This window comes from Streptopelia decaocto (assembly GCF_964273445.1).
Source record: "Streptopelia decaocto genome assembly, chromosome: 2".
In the NCBI taxonomy this organism is placed as follows: Eukaryota; Metazoa; Chordata; class Aves; order Columbiformes; family Columbidae; genus Streptopelia; species Streptopelia decaocto.
The window spans coordinates 159,368,677-159,382,779 of NC_138655.1; the positions used below are offsets into that span (position 1 = coordinate 159,368,677).

At 44.7% G+C, this 14,103-nt stretch overlaps 1 protein-coding gene across 2 annotated transcripts in view; it reads right to left on the reverse strand.

The window, feature by feature from the left end:
* CRHR2 (corticotropin releasing hormone receptor 2) overlaps positions 1-10,833 on the reverse strand; it is a 148,013-nt gene extending 137,180 nt beyond the window's left edge. For both annotated transcript variants that reach the window (XM_082044646.1, XM_082044649.1), the window contains exon 1: positions 10,611-10,833. In XM_082044646.1, coding sequence (XP_081900772.1) covers positions 10,611-10,676 — 66 coding nt within the window. In that variant the 5' untranslated portion in view covers positions 10,677-10,833. The remainder of the gene's footprint in view (positions 1-10,610) is intronic.
* Positions 10,834-14,103: the final 3,270 nt, after the last annotated feature.

Sequence of the window (14,103 nt, forward strand, 5' to 3'; positions counted from 1 at the left end):
GACTTGTAGAAAGGAGTGGATGAATTTTTCTAGTGTGTCACTGCACCTCCCATGGCCATTTTGTTAGATCTTTCCCCTTGGTCATGGCCACTGCTCTTCATTAATCCATGAAAGGTCTTTATCTCCATGAGAGGGTATGCAGTTACGAGACACAACCAGAGGAACTCACCCTAAGATCACCTCTAGATATAGGAACATCACATGAAAAGGGCAACAACCTAAGAGTAATATATTGTTATGTTACATTATTAGAAGCTGTAAGGCACTAATAGTAGTTTGTGGTCTTCTGAAAACAGAAGGGTTCCAACCTTGCATACCTTTATTTGTGCAGAATTTATTATTTGTCACACAAGTGCTCTCGTAAATTACCAACATGAAGTCATAAAAACACATATGTAACATTCTATGATATATGTAACATGACTCAATGGAACCATATGGAGATCTCTGGGCCTAGAGAAATACCTGACCCATCATGGTGTTGCCTCCTCTCAGTTTCTAACAGAATTTGTGGTTGTTTCATGCAGATTAGAGAGGACTTGTGACTTAAAAACCAACATAGAGTCCTGGGGGGAGTGATTATTGTGTTCCTCTAAATAATTATATGTGTATATGTATATATGTGTATATGTGTATATGTATAAGCAAATTAACACTTGTACTGTAATTTAATTGCATTGCAGGTTGTTTCCTTCTCTCGTATATGTAAGAAATGGCTACAGCAACATAAACAAGCCCCACAGCTGTGAATAGGATTCAAAACTGTAACTGCAGGTGTGGGGCTACCACAGAGATACAAGGGACAGCATCTTGTAAGTTTAAATATCTAGTAAAAAGAAGCAGCAGAGCAGGTGGAGTCAAGACAACTGAAACATGAAGGAAAGAGTTGAAGTGGCAAAGGATGACACATGACAGCACAATATGTGTCACCGAGGTAGGGGAGGGAAGCTGGGGAGGCAGCAAATGCTGCCAAACATGGACAGATGCTTAAACTCCGCTTTCCGACTCTCACGTAAGAACTCCCAGATACTATATTCTAGTTGTCTAATAAAAGACAGCTTTTTACAGAAAACTGTTACTCCTCCTTGTAAAACATGTGCCAGTGGCTTGCTGAGAAAAGACAGAGGTGCTGACATCAGAGACATAGTCTAATGAACAGAACAAAAATTCTCCTTTTCTAGCATTTAGTACTTACGAGGACCTAAAGAAATCCAGCCCATGGAACTGTAACAGCATCTCTTCAGAAAGTCACTCACAGAAAAGCTGTGGGATTTATCTCAAATAGCACCGACTTCACAACAGAGAGCAGCAGCTGAGCTGATCACATGGGAAATTCCTTTGCAATTCAGAAGAGAAGTAGGAAATTTTCAGGTGTGGTTCATTTGCCATATTTTAAGTCTTCACTGACTGCATTTGCTGCCTCTCACCCCCTACTATAAGGACAGAGTAACTTAGATGAATCCTTCCTAAATTTTCTTTGGCTGCTACACACAAAAGGAGAGGTAAAAATATTCTTAGAGGTGACAGCTACAGGAGACAGGAACACATCACCATCTTATCAAATTATCTGGACTATTACTGTTTTCTTTCTTTTCCTGAGCAAGATGAAGTGACCTTCTAATACCAAACAATTTTGTAGTTATGAACCACAAAATGTGCTCAGTGTATAGTTGACAAGAGAAGGTTCCATGTCGTGCCTCCATTGCCACATAAAAATGAAGTCTCGGTCTAAACAAGAAATCTGTACTCCTTATAAAAACAAAGTAATTTCCCCTCCTGAGTAGACATCTACAGGAATGGCATAGATCATGTTAGGAGAATGCTTATTCCTACCCTCCATTTCTGTGAAGTGGCACTGTGGTTGAGACTCCTGCTGCACCTTCTCCCAGGGATTGCTGTAAAACAACTGGGAGCGCTGAGACCATAAATTCTACCTTGTTTCATGATCAACAGTGCAATGAAATTGTCTTCAGCCCACAGAAAGCTGCTACTTCATAGTTTTGCCCCAGAGCTAAAAAAAAAACCAAAAACCAAAAAACAAACAACAAAAAAAAAAAAAAAAAAAAAAAAAACGAAAAAAAAAGGGAAAACCTGTATTTAATTTTTAGTTTTTTAATTAAACTATTAAAATAAACTAACCTGAAAAATACTCCTGGCTCAAATGTAGTCTTACTAATCAAAGCTCTCCAAATGCAGCATTTCTAAAATGAGACTGAGTGTTCATCTGAATGTTTGGGAAGGACTGACTCAGACCAGGGGCCCAACTGAATGCATAAACTATGAAGTTTGTGTCTACAGAAGCTCAGTTTAGAGAAACAGATGCATATAACTTCGCCATGCAAATATAATTAGTGAGAGGGCTCAATGCAGCAAAATCAAAGCAAATCCCACATTTCCTTGACAAAACCCATACTCTCTTCATATACAGCCAGGGAGTTTCCAGGGCAGGTGGCATCTGGAAAGCTTTACGGAGGTTCCTGCCATCACCAGTATTTGTGTGTGAAAACAGATGCTTTGGGAAAACACCAGGTATTCAGCAGAATGCACTTAAAACAAATGCCAACATTCATCTGAGCAGCTCCTTCTCTCTAATAAGAGATGGCAATACATGGGGTGGAGTGAGGAGAGCCAGAATATTTGCTGACTACTAACCACCCAAAGGCATATGCATAAACAGGGGAGTGAAGAATGCTGCTTAAAGAGGAAAACAGAGGACAGCCTGGGAGAAGAGGGGAAAGCAGTCTTCTCTGTGGCCAGGATGGATTTATATTCGCTGTCGTTTGGTTACTTCATGCACAGGATGTACGCAAAAGAGATGCTTATTAAAGGACAGTGCTAAGAGGGCTGGCATGGTTGACAGGCTGCCCAGGGAACTGGTGGAGTCACCATCTCTGAAGGGGTTTAAAAGGCATTTAGACAAGGTTCTTAGGGACATGATTTAGTGCTGGAGTTAGGTTAGATTATGGTTGCACTCGATCCTGAGAGTGTCTTTCATCCAAAATGATTCTATGATTCTATGAAATACTTTGCTTGTTGAAGAACCAAGAAAGATCAGTCCTCTACTTCAAGACATCTTTGGCTTTTCTCAGCTCAGTAACTTTGTTGGTGCAACAGCATTCAGCAGTACACAATCGTTTGATTCTGCTTCACCAGAAAAATAATTTCCATTTGTGATAGAAGGTAAAATTACAAGTTTCCACAGGAACCTGCAACCTGAAACCTGAGTCAGCTAAGGTTCCAGTAAAAGGAAAGAGTGCTAGCACAGTTCAAGAAAACCAGTCTCCTTTTCAAGTCATCCTTCAGCCCTTTCAACTCCCTGTCATTGCTTGTCTCTAAGTTAATCCAAGCGGCTAGATAAAATAGTACTGCTACTCTGCCAGCACATTCCCACCGAAAAAAATGGTAAAAACCCATCTCCTATTCTGGATCAAGACTTCAGTCAGCTAGTGATATCTTCTCTCACCGTCCATGGAATGTTGACAATGGTGCCTCTCTATCCCCCATAAAATGATTCTTTGACCCAAGACTCATGAAAGGTCACAGCTGATGACCAGTGTCACCTCACTGGTTCATTCTTCTCTTTCCTTCTATTGCTTCTTCCTTAAGCTGCTAGATCTTGGGCTGGAGTCCACCTTTAGTATTTGAAAATCACATAGCACAGTGAAATTTAACTCCAAGACTGGAATAAGAGAAGGTCTAACAACAGTCTTTCACCACCTGAAGGGGAATTACAGAGGAGTCAGACTCTTCTCAGAAGTTTACAGACAAAAGACAAAAGACATATTATTCACAAGTTGCAGCAAGAGGAAATCTCACAGGGATGAAGAAAAAATAATGCACCATAGTAATGGCTGAACATCAGAAGAGAAATTCAGAGATGTTGTGAAAAGAGGTTCAGAGACACTGTGAAATCCCCGTATTTGTAGATTTTCACAAGTAAACTGGATGATGCCCTGAGCAACGTGATCTGGTTTTGGAATTAGCTCTGCTTTGAGAAGGATGTTGGACAAGAGACCTCTAGCACTTCTTTCCAGCATAAATTATTTTTTCATTCCTTGATTCTAGGACATACAGTTCCTGTAGTAAAAAGAATAATAGATAATAGTTACTTCCAAATCCTTTTTATTGGCAATGCTGTAATTAACAGTTTAGAGGGTGTATCTTGAACACTGTTTTCTTCACTCAGGTTTCTAATATTTTCAACTCTGTTCGCCTAATCATAATTAAAATATGTCAAATACTAAACCCCTCCAGTGATGGTGACTCCACCACTGCCCTGGGCAGCCTGTTCCAATGCCCGACAACCCTTTCCAGGAAGAAATTTTTCCTAATATCCAATCTAAACCTCTTCTGGCACAACTTGAGGCCATTTTCTCTTGTCCTATCACTTGCTACTTGGGAGAAGAGACCAACCCCCTCCATGCTCCAAGCTCCTTTCAGGCAGTTCAGAGATCAGAAGGTCTCCCCTCAGCTCCTGTTCTCCAGCTGAACCCCCCAGGTCCCTCAGCCGCTCCCATCACACTTGTGCTCCAGACCCTTCCCCAGCTCCGTTCCCTTCTCTCAACTCGCTCCAGCACCTCAAGGCCTTTCTTGGCATAAGGGGCCCAAAACTGCCCCCAGAATTCGAGGTTTGACCTCCCCAGTGCCCAGTACAGGGGACGGTCACTGCCCTGGTCCTGCTGGCCACACTTTTCCTGATACAAGCCAGGACGCTGGTGGTCTTTTTGGCCACCTGGGCACACACCAGCTCATGTTCAGCCACTGTTGATCAACACCCTCAGGTCCTTTTCCTGCAGGCAGCTTTCCAGGTGCTCTTCCCAAGCCTGTAGCTTTCATGGGGTTGTTGTGACCCAAGTGCAGAAGAGTTACTCCTGTGATGGCTGTACAACAAAGCACAACCGTGGGTGCTGGCTCATGGACCACCTCTGCTTCTGCTGGCATGAACCTCCTGAAACCCAAGCTGTGTCTGGGCTGTGGAGTCTGCTACTGCCACTCAAAGGGAATTGATACTTTAGTCCATGCATTGAGACGGCTGCTAGCAGAGCCTGGCTGGCAGCCCTGCGGGCAACCTGATCGGACTCATCAGCACACTTCCTTCAATTCGCGTTCGCCTTCTTTCCTCCTTCTTCCCAGAACTTCCTTTCCACTGTAAAAGCCACCCCTGCTAGAGGACAGCACTCCCAAAATTAAGTCAGCGCAGAGATAACAGCACTTAAAAAGCCCCCCTTGTCCCAGGAACCTAGGTAACAGCAACAGAGATTGTCCCATAGCCCTCAGAGGCAGGTGGCTCCTTTCCAGTTCTCTGGCACTTCAGCTACTATTACCAGGGCAAGAGTTTAGCATTGCAGTGAGGACAACTAATGTATTTTAATCTCCATCTGCATTGCTCACAATTTACTTTCCCGGCATACACAACCCAGAGTGAATAGTTATCCAGCCAGGATTACGCAAAAGTTTGTAGAGCTTTAATTAGTTTCAATTTCCTACAGCTCTGTTGAAGAAGTATGTTTCAGGTTTTGAAATATCAAATGGATTTTCTTTCTCATTTAGTGAAAACAAACCGTGTTTCTTTACAAACACACGCTGTTTAATTGATCATTCTTGGACAAGGACACCTTCTAAGTTCTCCACCCATTTAGGGCCACAATAAAGCTGTCAATCTGGGGAAGAAGACGTGCAGGAGCAGCACGGTGCCAGCTCCTGACTCTCAATGTGGGCTCACTCGCACAGCAATGAGGGACTATGAGCCAAAGGTCAGGAGAGAATGTCAAAACCCACCTCTGTGAACTGGCTTTCTCAGAACGTCATTGTCCCTGCTACAGCATTTCCCAAATGGCACAGCCTTTGTCAAGATCATGCAGAACCGGCAGAACTTCTGCTTGTGAGAGCCAGTCGAAATGAACCCAGGCCCAGAGAACTGCTCAGGACTTACGAAAGCATGACATGCTATTTGCCAAAGAGCCTTATAGGAAAGTTATCCCTACACTGGCACCAGAAAATGGAAGTGTAATTTTCATAGAATCATAGAATAGTTTGGGTTGGAGGGACCTTCACAGCTCATCCAGTGCCACCCCTGCCATGAGCAGGGACATCTTCACCAGCTCAGGTTGCTCAGAGCCCCGTCCAGCCTGGCCTGGGATGTCTCCAGGGATGGTTCATCCACCACGTCTCTGGTCAACCTATTCCAGTATTTTACCATCCTCATTCATACATTTGGACATGACTGATTAAATGGAAACAGCTGTTAATCTGAAGGACAATATTTGTTAGCTGACTGATTGCAATGGTGAAAGACTAGTTTGTATTTGCCTTCTCTTATAAAAAGAGCCATAGAAAAAAAATTATCCAGCTCTTCAGAGAAAAAAAAATAAAACACATAAAGCTCTTTACCCAACACTCGCCAGCTCATATCAAATACTGTTATTTTAAAAGCTGTTAAGATTAAAAAACAGATTAGCAGTAAAATAAAATAATTCTTTATAAAGAAATTTTTAGATAAAGCAAAGCAGGAGAATACATTTAGTTATGAATAGAAAGATAACGAGGCAAAGACAACGTTGATGCAATGCTTTGATACATATCAGTGTCTCTAAATGACACAAGGAGTTGCCATGTGGATCGCTGGACAGCTCCAGCTTTACATCCAAGAATTAATGTTTGCACTTAAGGGAGAACAGGCTCCTTTTGGGATTAAAATTGGTGTAGGCTAAAAGAAAGAAGGGTGTGTATATAAAAAAGATTTGATCTATCTGTTTCAGTTTATAGACATAGAGTGGAAAAGTAAATTCCTGCAGAAATGTCATTTACTGGATAAAATTGTAATCTAAAGTAAACCAGCCTTTCTCCAAAGCCTCCTCCTTGGGTTTGCAGTGCTGCAAGCCTGAAAGTAACATAAACTAAAAAGGATCAAATTCAGCCTTTTCTTACTATCCCCATTTCCTCTTCCAGCCAAAAAACAAATCTGAAGAGCTATTAAAACAATACGAAAATCTGCAAATGTTTAGTAATATTTTTTAAATATTTTATTTAATATTATATAGGACAAAATGAAAATAAAAAGAAAACAGAAACTTTAAAAGTTGATATCATCCACTCCCTTGTTTTCTCATTGTGAATCTCTCTGATCATCATATCACCAGCAGGATCCCACAGATCCCACAGTAATCTCTGGCACAACAAAAGCTGATCTCTGAATTCAAAGCAATGAAGAGTTTGTCTGAGAGGAAAATGCCTCCCTCAGTCACTCATTGAGAGCCATAAGCAATGGGAGCACAGCATACTCCATCTAAGCTAATAAATCTGACAGTGCAAAGGTCTGGTTTAACTACTTAATCATTTATACTGCTAAATTTTTAGAGTGGTTCCTGGCCTCAGTTTTGCCCCAAGCAATCTAGCAGTATCTCAAACAGTTCCAGCGAAGGATGTGCAAGTTAAGCTGCACCACAGACTGTTCGCAATAGTCAGTTTGCACACACGCTCCTCATTTTAGAAGCGGAAGGAGCTCAATAGCATGGGCAGAAACCACTTTCTGGCATTAGGATTGAACGCTGAAAAGCTGTCCTGATTATCTTAATATACTAGTAGAGATAGAACCTATGAGACTGAAACTAAATAAGTATGTAGCTCTGCTAGAAAATGCCCTGCAATGACATCCCCGCACTCTTTTCCTCCACCATCTTTGGCAGAGGCACAACTGCTCTCTGGTTTGCAACATGATGGCCATGGAATTGAGAAGATTTAATCATTATTTCTCTTCCACTCTTGACAGAACAATAATATGTAAGCAGATTCCTTATATGAACAAAAGCTAAAGGCTGCTTGCTTTCTAGCTGAGGGCAGCTATGAATATCACTGAAACATTTCATGGCAAAACTAAGTGCCATCCAACATCAGACGTTCATCCTTGCACACAATTGCCTCCTTCAAACATCCAGTAATTACTACAAGATGGATATAGATTTAAACCCTGCCAAAGTACTCCCCCCATGATGAGATGTTTATGCTGCATTAATTCACGGAGGGACTGAATTTCGGCAGTCTCACATCAGGAATATTCTTTAAGTTGTCACCACTGGCTGATAAACTCAAACTGCTGTGGCTGTTTTAGGAGATCCAGGAGATTATATGAATTATAGCAAGCTTTGCTTTTGTTTTTTATTAATACCCCCCCCCCCCCTCCAAATTACTTGAACTCAGCAAGGACATTTTGATATAGATCAAAATGTCAAAAGATTCATTTGCTCTTGTTTTATGGTTTGTTTGTTAGTTTTTCACACTCAAGTCAATGCATTTTCCAGTGTATCATATGTACTAAAACCCTTTAAGAGAACATAAATCTCAGAGCCCGCTGTGCAAGTCTTCACCCTTTTGCTGATCAGCCCTGTGATATCTGACAGGTCATTTGCACCAGCATTTTTACGTGGCAGATCTGATTTTGTACTAGAAAGCTGCCTCATTTCCTAAGTGTTGCAAACCTGCAGTTGCCATAAAACACAATTGCTCAGCTGCTGTGAAAACTTAAGCTCCCTTAATCGTATGAGGGCCTGTTCCCACAAGCAGCTCTGCCTTTTCTCAAATCCACAAATGTGAATAGAGCCATTGACTTTGAGTCAATTTTCAAGTGTTTTCAAGTCAAACAGGAACTTAAGAGCTTTGGATTTGAGCCAGAGTTTTAAAATATTGCTCTTAAGCTTCTTGGTGCGTAGTTTCATCCAGCTGTAAAGCAGAGATACAGATTTACCAGCAACATTTGCAGAGGAAAACACACCCCCAAAGAACAGAAAAAACTCGGCTTTTGCTACAGCTGCAGCAACAAGAGCTGTTCTATACATGAGGATGAAGATCGTCTTCCAGCACATTATTTCCACATATCACAAAGGCGAACATGTGAGTCTGTATCAGACACAAGTAGCTACATCAAAACAAGCTTCTGCATATAAGAACACTCACAATTACCCTCCAAGTACACATTTCTCTCGGACTAAATGCATTTTATGGAAACTTGACATTTTGAGTCTTAATCGGTATTGCCTTTTGTTTTTAAAGCAGCAGCCCAATTACAAAAATTTACAGGGGGACTGGAAAACTGCCCATAGGTTACATCTACAGGGGAAGCGCACAACGTTTTTTGATTCATTGAAAAGTAATTACTCTGGCAGCTCTCGGTACCTGGGCACTTTTGACAACCTCACTGGCAAGTCCCCCTCTCTGAGCATTAACGGAAATAATTTTATAGACCAAAAGAAACGAGTAAGTGAAAACATAGTCTGGGAGAGAAGAGAAATGAAGAAAGAGATTAGGAAGAACTGTTTTGTGATTGAAAATAGCAAGTTTGTAGACCCATGCCACTGTGATCCCATGTGCGCTGATCTCTGACTGGGGAAAAAGACACAGGTAGAGCTGAGAAAATATTCTCTGTCTTCTAAGAAAGCTACGGTAAAGCTTTTATTATTAAGTTGTTGCTTGCCTTTGGAGCCTTTTGCTTTCCCAGACCTGGCTTCTCTCTACCTTTATTTGTAAACTAGAGAGTAGAAAAACAAACAAAGAAATTAACAAACAAAAACATAAGGAAATAGAACAGATTTTTTTTTTTCTTTCTTTAAGGAAATGTTAAAAACGGGCCAATTAAACTACAGTCCAGAAGGATCACTGTCACTTTTTTAATGCTGCCAGAACAGCCTTTATAAATTCTGCAAAAAATCAATTAACCTCCTGCTTAATCTCTGACTTTTGATTTGTAAGTATCACTCACCACACTTAAAACTATCACTTGAAACAAACAAGACATGCAAGAAGTCAGTCTGACTTAGGACTATGGGCTGAGAAAGCTGTTCTAAATCCAGTCGGACACAGAACAATCTTAATCTCCACCTCATCCCAGCATCACCCAGGGGGAGGTTCGTGATGGAGAAGGACCAGGAGGAAAAGTCTCTTGTACATTTTGCTCAAGCGAAAGTCGGAGTAAACACTGGGATGGATGCAGAGGCTGAGCCCTGCCCTTCCCCACCACTTTTTGCTGATCCCTGCGGTGAAAAAGACAAATGCTGGGAGAAGAGGGACCAGGGAGAGTGTTTGGGGACAATGGGCACCAGATGTGGCCACACACTGTCCCAGTGAACTGGGTGGTGGCAGGAAAGCCCCTTTTCTCCGGGGCAGGCAGCTGTGACTCCAGTGGGGTCCCTGTGGTGGACGTTTCTGGCAAGGATGGGGAACGGGGAGGTGGCAACTTCACAGGGAAGCGTCATGAGTTCTGAGAAGACCCAGAGGTGAGCGGCCATGGGGTATTTCAGGGCCTGGAGATGGGGGGGGGACCTGTAAGGGTGCAGGTAATGACCCCGGGACAGATCTCTCAGAGCCCGGCCACAGGCAGGACCTGTAAGGAAGCAGGTTAGCGGTCCCCGGACAGATCCCTCAGAGCCCGGGGACGAACCGCATCTGCGAGGGAGCGGGGAACGCTCCCCAGGACGGGTCCCCCAGCACCTGGAGGCGGGCGGGATCTGTGAGGTTCCTGAACCCGAGTGGGTTCCCTGCGGTCGTGGGGCGTCCCCCCCCTCCTCCCTCCCTCCCTCCCTACCCCGCACCACCCACCCTTCCCCGGCCTCGGCACTTACGGGCAAGAGCAGGAGCGCGGCGGTCGCTGCGGCCGGGAGGCTGCGCTGCGGCGCTCGCCCCGCCATGGGGCCGGCGGGCTGGCGGGGGGGTGCTCCCCGGGGCTGGCGCTGCCCGCTCAGCCGGAGCCTCCGCGCTGCCCCGGCGCTGGCATCTCCCCCAACACCTCCCCACTGCTGCCCTTGACCCCTGCCCGCCGCCGAGGAGCCGGCCCCAGCGCCGCCGGCTTGTCCCAGGGCAAACCCCTGGGAGGGAGGGAGGGAGCCGGGCGGGGGAGCCAAGCCCGCCCTCCGCCCGGGGCGCCTCGGGGATGGAGGTGACTGCGGGCGCACCGGGGAGCGCGACTGTCGACGCCTCCAGGAGTGAAGGGCAACTTCTCCCCCTACACGCAATGCAAGAGGGATTTCCCTCCCCCTCCATCCCCTCCTCCACCAGGCACTGGGTGCAAATAGGGGCTTAACTGCCCACAGTTCCCCCTTTCCAAGCACTAAGTACAATACAGATAGATCCTTTTCACAGAATCACAGAATCAATCACAGAATCACAGAATGTCAGGGATTGGAAGGGACCTCGAAAGATCACCCAGTCCAATCTCTCCAACAGAGTGGGAACACCCAGATGAGGTTACACAGGAAGGTGTCCAGGCGGGTTGGAATGTCTGCAGAGAAGGAGACTCCACAACCCCCTGGACAGCCTGTTCCGGTGTGCTGTTACTCTCACTGAGAAGTTTCTTCTCATATTTAAGTGGAATCTCCTGTGTTCCAGTCTGTATCCTTTGCCCCTTGTCCTATCATTGGTTGTCACTGAGAAGAGCCTGGCTCCATCCTCCTGACACTCACCCTTTACATATTTATAAACATTAATGAGGTCACCCCTCAGTCTCCTCTTCTCTAAGCTAAAGAGACCCAGCTCCCTCAGCCTTTCCCCAAGCAGTGGGTGCAACGGGTACACCTTCCACACAAGCCTCCAGAAATAACACCACCACTCCATGTATTTGGGATTCCACTGCCTCAGATTTTCCAGGAGCAAGAGGATTCCCCTTGCCCAGGCTCTAGGTGCAATGGGTACCTATTTCCAGAGTTAGGTGTAACGCAGACTCCCACCACAGTCCTCCAGGAGCAATACAAATCACTTCACTGACACCCACTTCCACCAGGCAGCAGCTGCATTGTTAACTCCACTGCCCATAAACTTTCAAGAGCAATGGGTTTCCACCACTGCTCAGGTACAAAATGCACTGTGGATCCCCTACAAGCCTTGAGAAGGATGGTGGAATCCTCCGTGACCCTATGTGCATTGTGAACTGCCTGCCAATCCTTCAGGAATAAGGGAACAGCCGCCCCTGCCCCACATGCAATATTACTAGGTGCAATGAGAACCTCTACCATTGCACCTCGAATCCTGGGTGCAATTTTTGGCTCCTCACCACAAGAAAGGCCTTGAGATGCTGTAGTGAGTTCAGAGAAGGGAATGGAGCTGGGGAAGGGGCTGGAGCACAAGTGTGATGGGAGCGGCTGAGGGACCTGGGAGTTCAGCTGGAGAACAGGAGCTGAGGGGAGACCTTCTGATCTCTGAACTGCCTGAAAGGAGCTTGGAGCATGGAGGGGGTTGGTCTCTTCTCCCAAGTAACAACTGATAGGACAAGGGGAAATGGCCTTTAGTTACATGAGGGGAGATTTCAATTGGACATTAGGAAAAATTTCTTCCCAGAAAGTGTTGTCAGTCACTAGAACAGGCTGCCCAGGTTAGTGGTTGAGTCACCATCCCTGGAGGGGTTTACAAGATGTGTAGATGAGGTTCTTAGAGACATACTTTAGAGGTGGCCTTGAAAGTGCTAGTTTAGTGGTTGGACTCCATGATCTTAAAGTATTTTCCAACCCAAATGATTCCATGATTCAAAGATAATGCGGAACAAGTGTCCAGACTTACTGGGTACCCTTGAGCAATAGGGTTTCAGCCCGTTGGTCACCAAATTAATCAGCACACCTTCCCCAAAATCTCTAAGCCGGTGGGGTGTCCCCTTTTCTATTCCCCAGCTTCAATGAGAAACCCTTTCTTCTCCAGCACCAAGCCTTGTAAGACTTCCCAACAGCACCTCTGAGCTGGGAACATACACCCTCCTAGACAGGCAACCCAAAAGCACCCTATGTGGTTATTTCTTGCACTTTGTCTCTAAAACAAGAGACATTTGTCATGCTCTTCTCATCTATGGGTACTTGCCAGTCTGGATCTCTATGCAACCACAGGCAAAACAAGGTCACCCCACATCTTCTTGCCATACACGCAGTGACACACTTGCTCAAGGGGCTTGTGGCTCTTTGCTCTGTTGCCACAGAGCAGCTCTTGGTGCTAAGCGAGTTGGAGTCTTACAGATTTGGACACCCAACCCTGTTGGGGCCCATAAGTTCCTGAGAGACTGATTACTCTCTGCCTTCTGCATCCAGCCAGGCCTCTCCGTACAATGGATGTGTTTGTGGTATTGTCAGACTGTGGGCATCAGGCCAAGCTCTGGTCTTCCCAGTGCCAGCAAATGAGCCTAATAAGATTTCTTTTGTCCTCTGCTCCATCCCATCTGCCCAGAGGACGGCCAGCTGTGTTGCGAATCATAGTCTGTACCTGCCCACAGCTGCAGCTGGGACTGTCCCGGAAAGCCCAGCTGTGTCCTGAGACACGCGAGCCTCAGTCGCAATTCTGGAGCAGGAGCAGATGTGACCTGCTCCTTCCCAGCCCAGCTGCTGGATATTCACAGGGAGCAGTGCCATACACTGCCCGTCACCTCTGATGGGCAAAGTCTGCCCTGGTCACCTGTTGCCAATGCCAATGGTCTCCTTTCATGGAGGTGGTACCTTCTTCTCCATGAGACACTTTCTTTCTCCTACCTTATTTTTTTTTTAATTAATATAAATCAATTGGCATAAAGGTCATGGTGGCACAGAGGAAAGAGTTCTAACAAATCCTCAGGGCCTGCAAAATTTTAGCAAGCCTTACTTAGAAGCAGGAGCACCCGGACGTTTTTCTTTGGGACCTTGCTGAATTATTTTGCTTTTTGTAATTTGCTCAGAAAGGTACAAAACAACAGCTTCTCACCCTCTCTAAAACACTTACAAGGAGGCTTACATCCCTAATCCCATGCAGGAATCCCACTTAATACAGCATGAATATCACAGCAGGAAGATGGGCACTTATATACACTAGTCGACACAGAATTTTCCTAACACACCAACAAAGGTTTTCACAATGCAGCATTATTTTCTCTTTTCCTCTGGCTATTCAATGATTTTAATGCATTTAAATATTTAAAGCTTGCCTGGTTTTTCCTCCCCTGTTAGTTGCACACCAACATTTGTTTCCTTTTGTTATTAAAAGAAAACAAAACCATAACCCAAAGTTGCATGCTTCCAATTAATATGAATGCTTTCATGAAAACGCAAAAGAAGGAATAAATCCAGCACAAATTTTTATTGCATTTAAACATTCACCTCCAGGACTGGAAAC